The sequence below is a fragment of the Amphibalanus amphitrite genome, unplaced genomic scaffold (genome assembly GCF_019059575.1).
Source record: "Amphibalanus amphitrite isolate SeventyFive unplaced genomic scaffold, NRLGWU_Aamphi_draft 001857F_arrow, whole genome shotgun sequence".
Classification (NCBI taxonomy): Eukaryota; Metazoa; Arthropoda; class Thecostraca; order Balanomorpha; family Balanidae; genus Amphibalanus; species Amphibalanus amphitrite.
Window position 1 is genome coordinate 1 of NW_024883350.1, and position 12,504 is coordinate 12,504.

General features: G+C 53.4%; 2 protein-coding genes across 6 annotated transcripts; one reads left to right on the forward strand and one right to left on the reverse strand.

Moving 5' to 3' along the window:
- Positions 1–2,723: 2,723 nt before the first annotated feature.
- Positions 2,724–8,624, reverse strand: LOC122375506 (RNA polymerase-associated protein CTR9 homolog). Of its 2 annotated transcripts, XR_006255412.1 has the most exons (3): positions 8,375–8,624; positions 2,966–6,837; positions 2,724–2,782 (listed from the first exon to the last, which is right to left on the reverse strand). XR_006255412.1 is itself a non-coding variant. In XM_043354921.1 (2 exons), exon 2 carries the CDS (start codon positions 6,830–6,832, stop codon positions 3,317–3,319), a length of 3,516 nt encoding a protein of 1,171 aa, XP_043210856.1. In that variant the 5' UTR covers positions 6,833–6,837; positions 8,375–8,558; the 3' UTR covers positions 2,724–3,316. The 2 variants fall into 2 exon arrangements, 1 of the variants encoding a protein (XP_043210856.1); XM_043354921.1 differs by having other exon boundaries at positions 2,724–6,837; positions 8,375–8,558.
- Positions 8,015–12,057, forward strand: LOC122375507. Of its 4 annotated transcripts, XM_043354926.1 has the most exons (4): positions 8,015–8,135; positions 9,758–10,006; positions 10,232–10,338; positions 10,369–12,057. In XM_043354926.1, exons 2-4 carry the CDS (start codon positions 9,789–9,791, stop codon positions 11,298–11,300), a joined length of 1,257 nt encoding a protein of 418 aa, XP_043210861.1. In that variant the 5' UTR covers positions 8,015–8,135; positions 9,758–9,788; the 3' UTR covers positions 11,301–12,057. The 4 variants fall into 4 exon arrangements, with proteins under 4 accessions (XP_043210861.1, XP_043210859.1, XP_043210857.1 ...); XM_043354924.1 differs by having other exon boundaries at positions 10,232–12,057; XM_043354922.1 differs by lacking the exon at positions 8,015–8,135 and adding an exon at positions 8,810–8,867 and having other exon boundaries at positions 10,232–12,057.
- The last annotated feature ends 447 nt before the right edge of the window (positions 12,058–12,504 follow it).

The window sequence follows — 12,504 nt, forward strand, 5'->3', positions numbered from 1 at the left end:
ACTTGACAGGACGTCAGACACTTGGCCGAACTTTAGCCGAAACAGTGAGCACGCTGCGCAGGGCGATATGTGCTCGTAGCGTTGAGGTTGGGTACCCTTGAGCTGAACGCGATGTCGTGGTAGTCGAGCCCCACTCCCGGGTCTGGTTTTATCTAGACACAGCCAAAACCTTTCGCTCTACTGCAACACAGCTAAGCACGATGACATCTGTTCCCCAATAATCTTTCCCCAATATCCTCCCCAAAAGTCAAAATATATCGCTTATAAACGTTTAGCTAAGTTTCATTTTTAGGAAAATATTTTTAGTCATTTTGGGCCATTTCAACTCTTTTTTTTTCTTTCTGATTCTTTTCGACCCGATAAAAACCACCAAAACCTGAACGTGCCAAATGAAAATATCTAACTCAAATAACAGTTTAGAAAAGCCTCATCATGCATCATGAAAAGCATCATGCAACTATCGACTGAAAAGTTGCTGCTATGAATACGTCCTAGATTTCATTATCACTGTTCAACATTTTGGCTGGATGAAACTGACGCTGCCTCTGGCTTGCCCGTTTGTTTGAGATAATGATTCCCTTCAGTCGCGTTCTTGCCGGTTCCACATGAACAGGATACCACCATACCGGAGTGAACGCACCCGCAACCATCATCCCCTCCCCTCAGCCTCGGCGCAGTGGCGGGCAGCCCTGGGCGGCCCACTCCCGGCGCTACGCACGCCCCATGCGCCGTGATACCGCGTCACTCCCCCTCCCTCCTTCCCCCACAATGACCGGTGACCTCACTTCCCTCGGGATTTGGACTCGCCCTACCCCGACCGTAGCGCCACGTGGTGGCTCTGGAGATCTTAAATAGACCCACTGTACGTCGTTCGAGCATTATCATACAGCCATATAGGGCTAGCAATGTGCCAGAAGTGTGCCAGAGTGTTCAATTTCTCCTGCCCGCACATTAACAGATTCTGAACAGCCAACACGGCAAAGAGGTACCATGGGAAGTCTGTAGATTGTTCTGCTGCTGCCCTTAGCGGCAGCTGACGAGCCGTGACTCCCCTTCGGTTGTCATGGCGACCGGTGCACGCAGAAGCAGACAGCCCACACTATCAAGACCGCAGTATCCTCCCACCCGCCGTAGACAGGGTTTTATAGAGATCCAAAATAAATACATCAGTCTGTGTCATGGTGTTTTCTGTTGTGATGGGGCGAACGGTATGAATGACAAAAAAGACCGATCATTACTCTTGCCCGTCTATCTCAAGTAAGACTACAAGTACAAGTAGAGTGAGATACCTTTTAGCTAATTGGCGACATCTAGGGAGCTCTAGGAAATTCGACATCAGATTCTCACAAAGCATTCGACAAGGGGAACCAGCTAAGCTGGCGTCACACATGAGGAGCGCTGACCGGTGTGCGAGTTTGGTGAGTCTGAGTACCATCTTCTCACAACGCACAAGCAGACAAGAGTATGGCAATGAGCCTTTGATGGAGCTTCAGCAAATCCTTCGCCAATATGGCCAGCATGGCATCCACGCCACAGCCTCTGAATAACAGCCAAAAACTCGGGTCGAATACTAAACTGTTAGGCAGCTCATAGCCTTAGGCAGGTCCTAGAAGAGAGCTGTGAACAAGGCCCTGTTTCAAGGCGCTGCGCTACGCTACAGCGCGCTACGCGCAGCGGTGTATTGGGTTTCCATGGAAACATCAACAAACTCGGACGCTCGCAACGCTGAAGCGTCGCGGCGACTTCATCGCAAACGCCGCCCAATACTGTAGCGCACTGAAGCGGCGTGCCATGAAACAGGACCCTGAGCGACCGAGCTGTGAGATGTCGTGACGGGGTTCCCGTCTGTCAACTTATTGATCCGGCGTTCCAGTCGGGCCAGAGACAACCTAAGCTCTGTAGCCCTGTTGAACATTGGCCTTAAACCCATGTAACACGTAACATGTAGCCATGTAACATCTGCTGGAACAAGACAGGAGCTCGAACCGGCACAGATACAGCATCGAACTCGATGTGAGGGACGCGATTTAAGCGCCATATAGCGGCCACAACGATAACTAATACTTCCTTTGGTCCGTGCAAAATCAGAACGTGACATTGCCACCCATAGAAAAAGTTGTTACCGTATCCGTCTCAGACGTATCCGACGCAGGGAGGACGACTCGGGCCCAATCTGCTTGGACAAATAAACGAAAGGAAACTAAGATAAGTATCGAGCACGTGGGCCCAATATGACTGCTTGGACCAGCTTGGACCAAGGCCCTAAAGCTTGGACAATCTAACAAAAGGAAACTGAGTGGGTACCAGCAGCAATCGAAAGGAAAGGCGAAGGTTTTCCGCCTTGCGAAATGTACTAACCGTGAACGATAGAAACAAAGTATTAGTGGAATGAATATTACAAGATACAAACACTCTAGAGCAACAGTTTGCCCCCCGGCCCAGGCTTCAAACTACAAATAGGCTAAAAGACCCATGTGGATAAGCGAAATATGAGATCTCCTCATATCGTATGCCTACATACCAGCACAGCTGCACGCACGACTGATGAAGCAAGCAGCAGGCCGGCTCTAACTACGAATCTGCTAGCACTACTGCGTCTGTCGGTACTCACACCGGTGTGCTGTCCCAGTCACCCCCACCGAGGTTGATTACAGCACGAGCAGCCGTGATTCGGTCACCGGCGTGGCGTGATAGATGCTGCCCTCCCGCTCCAAACGTATCAGTCACCGCTTGATGCAATGTATTGTCCACAAAATTGTAAAGCACAAGGGTGTGCCGCGACCTGGAAACACAATCACTGAGCGTTAGGCATCGGCTGAATGTTGCAAGATTGCTAGTCATACCTTAGTTTTACATACGACCAGCAACGACTTTGTCACTTTATATTTAGTGGTAGCTGAAAATGAATTGTTATGCCACAAAAAGCCACACAAAAATGCGTTTTAAGCAGTTTAAACTTTCGTACCTGAAAATATATCGATGAAGCTCTCCATATCCAATGGCTCTCCCTGAAACAGTTTCACATCAGCGAGGAAAGCGACAAGGGCATGAATGACGATGAAATTCGTCCAAATGTGGACACTATTAGACAGGTGCGTCCCATCTTGAACGCGGCACTGTACATATACACATGGGAAACGATGCCCGCAGTCTGGCACGAAACATGTCCCGCACCATAACACCGTGACCACTATCAGTCCGAGCGGGCGGCGACCGCACACCACACTCTCACTCACTCCGATCACCGCACATTTCCAGTCCCCAGTCCAGTCCAGTGGCACTTCCAGTCCAGTCAGATAGTCGCACAGCTCACAGCTCAGTCCGAACCCGACCCTGATCGCTGAGAAGCCGCCGAGCCGGAACGTTTTGACGCCGCCGAGCCAGACCGAGATCCAGAGCGCGACCGCGAACGGGAACGAGATTTAGACTTGGACCTAGAACGGGACCTAGAACGAGACTTAGAGCGGGACTTCGAGCGGGACTTGGAGCGGGATCCAGACCTCGAGCGCGAGCGAGAACCGGAGCCGGAGCGGGAGCCCGACTTGGAGCGCGACCGGCGCGACCCCGGCGAGCCAGAGCGCGACCGAGAGCGGGACTTTGAGCGGCTCACCGACCGCCGGGAGCCGGTCGAGCCCGAACGCGAACCGGAGCCAGAGCGCGACCGCGATCGAGAACGCGATTTGGAGCGAGACTTTGAGCGCGAGCGTGACTTGCGCGGCGAGCCGGAACGCGAGCGGGCCGGGCTTTCGTCCGAGTCGGATACAATCTTGCCGCGTCCACCGGCGCCGGCGTCGTCGCTGCTGCTGTCGCGGCGGCGGCGAGCCCCGCCCGAGTCGGAACTGTCCGAGTCCGAGATGGTCGCCTTGGACACCACCTTGCGGCGCTGCTTCACCGTCAAGCCGTCCACGTCCTCGGTCTCGGCCTTCTTCTTCTTGCGTGCGCGTCCGCGGGGCTCGCCGTCCGATCCCGAGCCGGCCTCGCGCTTCTTGCGGCCCTTGCCCGGTTTGCGCTCCTTCTTTTCGCGTGGCTTGCGCTGCTTCTTGCCGGACGGACCACCGCCCTGCTCGCCGCCAGAGCCGCCAGAGTCGGAGACATAGTCGCGCCGGCCGCGGCCGCGCTTCTTGCCGCGGCTCGGTTCGGACGGGATCTCTGGGATCACCACCGCGTTCTTCATCTTCTCCTTGAACTCCTCGCGGGCGCGCATCTGCTCCTCGAGGCGCTGGCGCCGCTCGGCCTCGCGCCGGCTCTGCTCCTCTTGCTGCCGCTGCAGGAACGTCTGACGCGACTCGTCCTGGCGGCGGCGCTGTTCGCGCTCCTCCTGGTCCTGTCGACGAGCGCGGGCCACGTGGTACTGTGCCTGCGACAGCAGGTCCTGGCACTGACGCGCCTCCACCTCAGCCATCGCCAGGTCGTACTTCATGCGATCGCCGTTGATGGAGAGGTACTGGAAGTACTTGTGCGCCAGGCCCAGCTCGTGCACTGCCTGCAGCACTGTCTTCAGGTTGGACTTCTCGTCCTTGAGAATCTGCATGGCGAGTCGCTGCAGCACCAGCGCCAGGTTATAGAGCAGCACCGTGTCCTGGGGTGAAACACGTCGCGCCTGCAGCAGCGTCATCTTGGCCTCGCGCAGCTTGCCCGCCTTGAAATAGGCGCGCGCCAGGTACAGCAGCACCTCCACGTTGTTGTACTTGAAGAACTTCTTCTGGCAGTTCTCGTACATCTGGATGGCACTGACCAGCTGCTTCTGCTCCACGTACACGTGCGCGATGTTGAGCCACACGTCACAGAAGTCTGCCGTGGCCTCGCGGACCTGCGCGAAGATGTCTCGGGACTCTGAGATGTAGCCCTTGTGCGCCATGACGGCTCCCACTCCGTTGGCCGCCCAGATGTTGCGCGGGTCGTGGCGCAGCACCTCCTTGTACATAGCCAGCGCGCGCGCCTGGTTCCGCTGTAGCTTGTCTTTGTCCTTGGTGGGCACATGAAGCGTCTGTAACCAGACGTTCCCCAGCGCGATCTGCGAGTACGGATCGTGCGGCGTCGTGTTCAGGATCCTCTCGAACTTCTTCTGGCCAGGTCCCCACTCCTGTTTGGCCAAGTGGAGGTTGCCGATCAGAGACCAGGCGTCCGGGTGCTCGTTGTTAACCTGCAGAGCTTCCTTAAACCAGTCAGATGCCTCGTAGATCTGACCGCGGTCGCGCGCCATGCAGCCCAGTCGCAGGTAGCAGTCCACGTAGTTGGGGTGCTCCTTCAGGATATCCTTGTAGAGCTTCTCGGCACGGTCGTTGAGCCAGCGCACCTCGAACAGCCGCGCCAGGTTATAGGTGATCGTGATGCTGATACTGTTGTAGTACTGCGCGTCGTGTTCCGACTCGCGCTTACACCGGTCCAACGCCAGCTCGTAGTTTTTGTGCGCCGCCTCCTGGTTGCCCAGCCGGAACTGCAGCGAGGCCACGTTGTTGAGCAGCTCGGGCGGGATCTCGGCCATGACGTTGTCCTTCAGGATGCCGATGGCGTGGTTGTAGGCAGCCAGCGAGCCGTTGAGGTCAGTACCTTCCAGGATCTGGGCCAGCTCGATCCAAGCCTCGATGTCGTCCGGAAACTGCTCGGTGACTTTCTTCAGGTGACCCTTTGCGATGTCACGCTTGGACTCGCTCGTCGACGTGGCGTACAGCGAGCCAAGGATCTTCATCGTCTCGTAGTTCCCCGGCTGCAGTTTGAGCACCTTCTCGAAGCACTGTGCGGCGTTTTCAGTATCGCCACGGTAGATGTACATCTGGCCGAGTCCGTAGTTGGGAAGCACGAAGCTCGGCGGCGCGAACTGCGTCGCCTGGTAGTAGTACTGGAACGCTTTCTCGTAGTCCGCCTGCACGTGGAACGCGCGTGCCAGCTGGTAACAGCTCTCAGCACGCATCGCATCGTTCTCCGTGTTGTAGAGCGCGTAGGTGGCCAGCTGCCGCACCTTGCCGTAGTCCTTCTTGAAGAAGAAGTGGTTGGCCAGATGGTTGAGCACCATGGGGTTGGTGGGGTCGATGGTGTAGGCGCGCGACAGCATCTGCACACCACTGCGGATCGACTCGGGTTGCTTGTTGTTCAGCTCCAGAATGGCCAGTCCGACGAGCGCGCCGACACAGTTGGCGTCCAGGTCGAGGGCTCGCTCGAACGCCAGCCGCGCCTTATCGGCGTTACCCAGCTTGAGGAAGCAGTGGCCCATGCCGAGCCGCACGTCAGCCGGACACTGCGGGTTCGTACGCAGCGCCTTCTTGTAGAACGCCAGCGCACCCTTGTAGTCCTTCTTGTTGAAGGCGATGCAGGCCTTGCCGAGTAGCGACGGGATGCTGTTGGGCGACTGGTTGAGCACGAAGTTGAACTGGGCGTCGGCCTGGTCCATCTTGTCGCCCTCCTCCAGCAGACAGAAGTAGGCGCGGCCCAGTAGATGGTTCTGGTCGTACATAATGATCTTGTCGGCCGTGGTGTACAGCAGGGTCGCCTTGGTGAACAGCTCCTTCTTGCGGTCCTTGTTCTTCTCGCTGTTGGCCTGGCGCACATAGTAGGCGGCCAGCGTGTCCAGGGCGCGCATCTGGTCCTTCTGGAAGTCGCGGTAGTTGAGGCTGGCCTCGGTGCGAGACGCCTCCAGGATCTTGACGAAGTCGGCGGCATTGTTCTGTTTGAAGTAGTGGACGGCCACGGTGACCCAGAGGTGGAGCGGCGCCTCCTCCTGGCGCAGGATGGTGAGCACCTCGTCGCCCTCTGGCAGCTGGCCGGCGTCCAGCTCGATCACCTCCTCCGGGTTGTCCCGCAGCGGGATCTCGATGGTGCCCGCCGCCGACGCCATCGCGTCTGAGAAAAACACAGTACACTTCAGTCAGGGGATTGCAGCTTGTCTCTCTGTAGGTAACGTTAGCAGTTATTGCACAGGTTCTGTTGTAGTATAATACTATACTGCAGATCTGAATTTGAATGTTCGAGCTGAGATTGTCATATTTTCTCTCTGACCCTTTCCAGTGCCAGACAAAACTGTTTGGCCAGAAAACTTTATTTTTTAAAGCTTTTCCAAGCTAATTATCTCCAATGATGTCACAATATCCATTGCCATGGATTACTATCCTTCTCTAGTAACAAAATGAGCCTCTCTAGCATGGAGATTGTTACTGCATAACACCCCAAACCTCTTGGAATTTTATTCACTATAGCTTTTACTGTATGCTTATCAGTCTTAAACAAGGCCTGCTTTCATTTAGAATAATTCATATCATATCACTTCAATCAACAAAACAAACAATGATTATTTGTAATAAAAATCACTGAGTAAATATCCAAGTTGAAAAGGGAAGAGACAGTCAATTTTTTGGCAGCACACCTATTCAAAAAAATGCATTAAAATTCCGGGTACCTTTTCCAGACTGTCCCATCTGTGCAACGAATAACGATCCTGTCAGAAAACATGTGATCTGCTAGAAAACAATGAAAATATTTTATATTATTTAACAAATAAGCTAAGGAAAAGGAAACACAATTCTGAAATGTGAATCACCTAACGGTAATATCAGTTGAGGAATTTATGAGGTGAAGATCCAAAAATTTATCAGCCAATCAACGGCTGGAGTGGGCGGGGCTATGACCATATGGGTCATAAAATCAGAAAACTTCATCTTTACACACATCCTAGCATTCAAATGAAAAAATAAGGCATTAGAATGTTTTTAACCACACAAGGCCTACACTCACTAGTCACTTGGTGCACAATTAACTGGCGGCTCTAAATCTGGAGTTACAATACAAGGTTAAACAGTAATTGGCAAATATGGTGGATTGAAACAGATGCGCCAAAATATGTAAGCACCACCATGGTTTTAAAATGTCATTATCTTTATTATTTTGCATGTTTTTTTCCAATTGTGGTTAAATTATAATTTTAAAATTTAATGTCTGTATTTATTGTAATGAAATTAAATCTTATAATAATTTTCATTCAAAATACCAATTCATTTATGGAATGGCCAGCTGATTGTGACGCCCAGAACCTGCAGAGCTGTTTTTCTATCACCATTTTCGAATGAATTCGTCCAACTTAATCGAATCTCGTTAATTCCTAGTGGAAAATGGAAGCCTTCTCTCCCTGATGTGGACGCGATACCGCAAGTACCAGCAGGTTATACATCGTTTTCACCCGTAGTATGAGTAGCAAGGGCTGCATTTATGCCCATATATGGTCATCAAAAGTCTATTTATTGACCGATCCATTTTTGCACAGTGTATACATTTTTGGATCTTCGCCTCGTAGTTTCCTCAACTAATGCAAATGTCAAACAGAAATGTCTACAATTTATGTCTAATGTCTACCAAGCTTGAACTAGGAACACTCGAAGAGACCCACCTGTGATGTTTGCTTTAGCTTTCAGTTTATCCCTGCTTCAAGACAGGACCCATGTTAAAATTGAATACAGGTTGAGGGCTGTCTTACATCGAAATTCACAATTAATTCGCAAAAAAGCAATGAAAAGAAACTGCGCCACGCGGCCATTCGTATCAAAAAGTGCGTCGTTTTGGCCTAGGATACATTTCGGTAAATGTTTTTGGAGCATGACATTTCGGTGCACAGTTGGTCTATATTTCTTCGTGCTACTAAATAGTGATCTACGAATATTCACTGGCCATTTTTTAGAAGTAAGTTAAAAGGTAAATTTAACACTTATATACAATATTTTTTCTCCAAAATATATTATAAAAATATATTCTTAAATTCAGTTAAATTCTCAAATGAATAATTTTTATTTTATAAAAGATAATTTTTACTTATAAAGTTAGGAGCGCTACCGTGGCTGCATTCCCGGTTGGAAATGTTTACATTTCTAGCAGAAAGCTGGATGGTGAGTAGGTGAGGTGCATTATTTCCATAGATATTATTTCATTTCGAGAGAAAAAAATGGTGATTTTATTGGTCGGAATTTTTACAGGTTGATTTCTGCTTCTAATAAGCTCGCTTTTCTCGTGCCGAAGGCCGTTTCAGTTTAGACTATATAGAGAGTCAGAGGCCTATAGGCCTCATGCCCATTATTGCCCAAGGCCCCATTGCCCAATGCCCCATTGGTCAAGGCTCCATTGCCCAAGGCCCATAGTACTCAAGGCCCATTACCCAAGGCCCCATTGCCCAATGCCCCATTGCCCAATGCCCCATTGCCCAATGCCCCATTGCCCAATGCCCCATTGCCCAATGCCCCATTGCCCAAAGCCCCATTTCCCAAGGCCCCATTGCCCAAGGCCCCAAGACCTCATGCCCTTTGCCCAAGGCCCCAGGGGCCATAGCCTCATGCCCAAAGCCCCAAGGCATCATGTCCAAGGCCCCAAGGCCTCATGCCAAGGGCCATCTATTTATAGTAATTAGAAAAGGGCGCCAGCCGACCCGGGGCGGGTCTCCAATCGGGACCGAAATCGACGGACCGAGAGGACCCGTCGGTTTTTACCTTCGCTGTTTGCTCATAATTGGTGTTTACTGAAGGGGAGAGGGGCTTAATAATAATAAAAAATACGGTATCGGTAACCCTGGCGTCACCGGTAGCGTTTGGTATGGCCCCTTTTGACTTGCAAGGGTCCTTAGAGATCAACCTGGGCTTTCAGAGCTCAGCGTAAGCGCTCAGCTAGGCGAAGGCCCTTAGAAGGCTGTCTCAAAGCCTAGATTAACCACATAGGCCCGGTATTCTTGTATCGCGTTGCCGATAAGTCCGCCTCGGCCTATTTAACCAGTCCGTATTGTCCACAGTCCACAGCTGCGGTGACCGGTCAGAGCCGTCATGAGCGAGCCCCGCGGCCGACTGGAGGTGCCGGCGGAGCGGCCCCGACCCCGGCTGCCGCCGCTGACCGCTGCGCTCGACTCCAGCGATGACTCGGGACGGTACGCCAGCCGGGAGTACCGCAGTCGACAGGCCAAGCGGCGACGGCGGGCCAAGCTGGAGGCCCAGCGCGCCGACCGGACGGCCGCCGGAGACTCGGCCGATAGCGCCACACTCAGGCGAGTTACGCTGGAAAACTGCAGCGTCTTTTTTAGAGTGTCAAATTAACTTCCATGCATTTGTTTGGTGCGTATTGTATGTATAAATGGCGTCCCTAAATCTATGTATCTAACAGTAGGTATAGACCAGGAGGCTCACAGGCTGACTTTGCGCTGTTTGAGTTTCGATCGGTTCTATTCTATCGTCATAGAAGTATTTATTTGACCTTGCCGAGTTTATGCCAGGTCCCACGGTGCGCCGGACGACTCAGCAGCTGGCGACACCACCTACCGGCGTGAGACCTCCTTCGACGCTAGCTACCGGCGCGAGCCGTCTGCCGAGGCCAGCGGCCACCGACGCGACCTGTCGGGCGACCTCAGCTACCGACGCGACCTCTCCGGCGACCTCAGCTACCGACGCGAGCTGTCGGGCGACTCGTCCCGTCGCGAGGGGGCGCTGGAGCTGGCCTCCGAGCCGGCTGAGATGTCAATCACTGACGAGCTCTCTAGATTAGGTGAGGAGGTGCGCTCGGGCAGCGAGGCCGGCGGCGACCTGCCGCCCAGCCTGCTGCCAGAGCACGTCCCCCAGCCGGCCGTCACCAAACTCTATATCGAGAAGGGCAGCCGGTTCCACGCGGCCAAACGGCAGACGGCGACTCGCTCCGCCGGCGCCGCCTACTCCAAAAAGTCTCAGGCACGCGCCGTGGACCTGGCACTGCAAACACAGCGGCTGTTCGCGCCGCTTGGCCGGCTGTGTTTCGGCCTGCTGGCGGGTCTGACGCTGGCGCACCTGATGTTCGTGGCGGCGCTGACCAGGGACGGCGGGCGTCCTCTCGACTTTGTGTCGCACTACTCGCCCCTGGCGCTGCCGTTCCGTGCGGTGTTCTTCACGATGTCCGTGGTGTGTTGTGTGGCCGCGCTGGACCGGTACGACGTGAGCCGCGCCTCGGCCGCCCGGCTGCGGCGCTCGCTGACGCTGCAGGACGGCGGCGTCACCGTGCTGCTGTACCTGGCCGTGCTGGCCGTCTCCACCTGCCTGGCGCCTACCGACGACCGGCTGCACCTGTACCGCCGCAACGGCACCGCAGGCCTCTGGGAGTCGACCGCCGCCGTGCGCGGCGACTGCCGGCTCATGGTGGTGCTGTGCGCCGTGCGGGCCGGCCTGGCGCTGCTCGCCTGGCTGGTGGTGGCCGCCAACCCGGCGCTGGACAGGGTGCTGCAGCACCTGCGTCAGCTCAGCGCCGCCGGCAGGGTAGCGGAGCCGCCGGCGGAGCGGGGCGCGGAGAGGCCGGCCGGCGTGGCCACCATCTCGTGAAAACAGCTCTACGGAGGATTGGAGAGACGGATAGCCGTATCACACTTGCCATAAGACTGGAACTCGCCCTCTCATGCGTACAAATCGCGGCTTGTTCCTTCCATTTGAATGAATTGCATATTTTTTCGCTCCCAGCTCGCAGCTTGCCCCGTGCGAGTTGGGAGTCAGAAATGTGCAATTTATTACAATGGGAGGGGCGAGACTCGACTTGCACGCATGCTAGTTGTGATCCAGCTGACTCCGAGTATTGCTTATTGCACGAATCGCTGATAATCGGCAGAACAGAATCGCGGCGAGTAGGGCATCGACGTGTTGACTGAGCCATGCTCTCCTGTCTCGCGAGACATTTGTGTTGCCATTGCATGCCTGACAATGCGGTCATCAGGGGTGAAAGGAAACACGTGATCTCAATTCATCTTTTGACATTCATCCATGTTGCAAGCTTCCCAAGTCTTGCCGATGCTTTGCAGAAGCTTTTTACAAGCGCTTGGATATGCATTGCAGTTTGTATTGCGTTGTGTTCTTCAGTTTAGTGTAGTGTAGTGGTGATTTGAACACGTCTCATCAGGTTGACAAAATCGGCCTTAGCAAATTAACAAAAGCAATCGGTAACAAATTAACAATCGGTAGCAAATTAACAATTAATCGGCATAGGAGCTCAGTATGACAATTTCCAAATCTGCTTGTGCTTGTGTGTTGAGTGTTGTCTGCTTCTGCGCATCGCTTACTGCAAAAGGAACAAGTGTGACATTCCCAACCATTGCTTTTCCTCGTGATGAAATACACAACCCCGTGAAGTTGAAAAACGTCTGTCGCGCTAAGCGATTTGTTTCACAGTGACATGTTTCACATACCTAGATATACCTATCGGCCGTAAAATCGCGACAAATGTGACAAGCAAAAAAAAAAAAAAAGAAAACTACCCGAGCGAATAAATCGGCGCAGAGTTTACCTTGTACGTGACGGATTAAGGTCGAAGACGCCTTCGAGGCTTGACCTCGAAGGTGTGCGATTGCAGTTTCCATTTAGCGAGGTGGGAAGCAATTGTCTGTCGATGTTCCCTGACGGCTTCCCTGACTGATCAGCAGAACACTTCCATCGCCTATCGGTCCATTTACGATTTAGGACGAGCCAGCTGAGCATGTTACGGTGAAATAGTTGCGCCTTCCGGCAGTCATGACTTTGGTGCTATGTGCATTGTGCA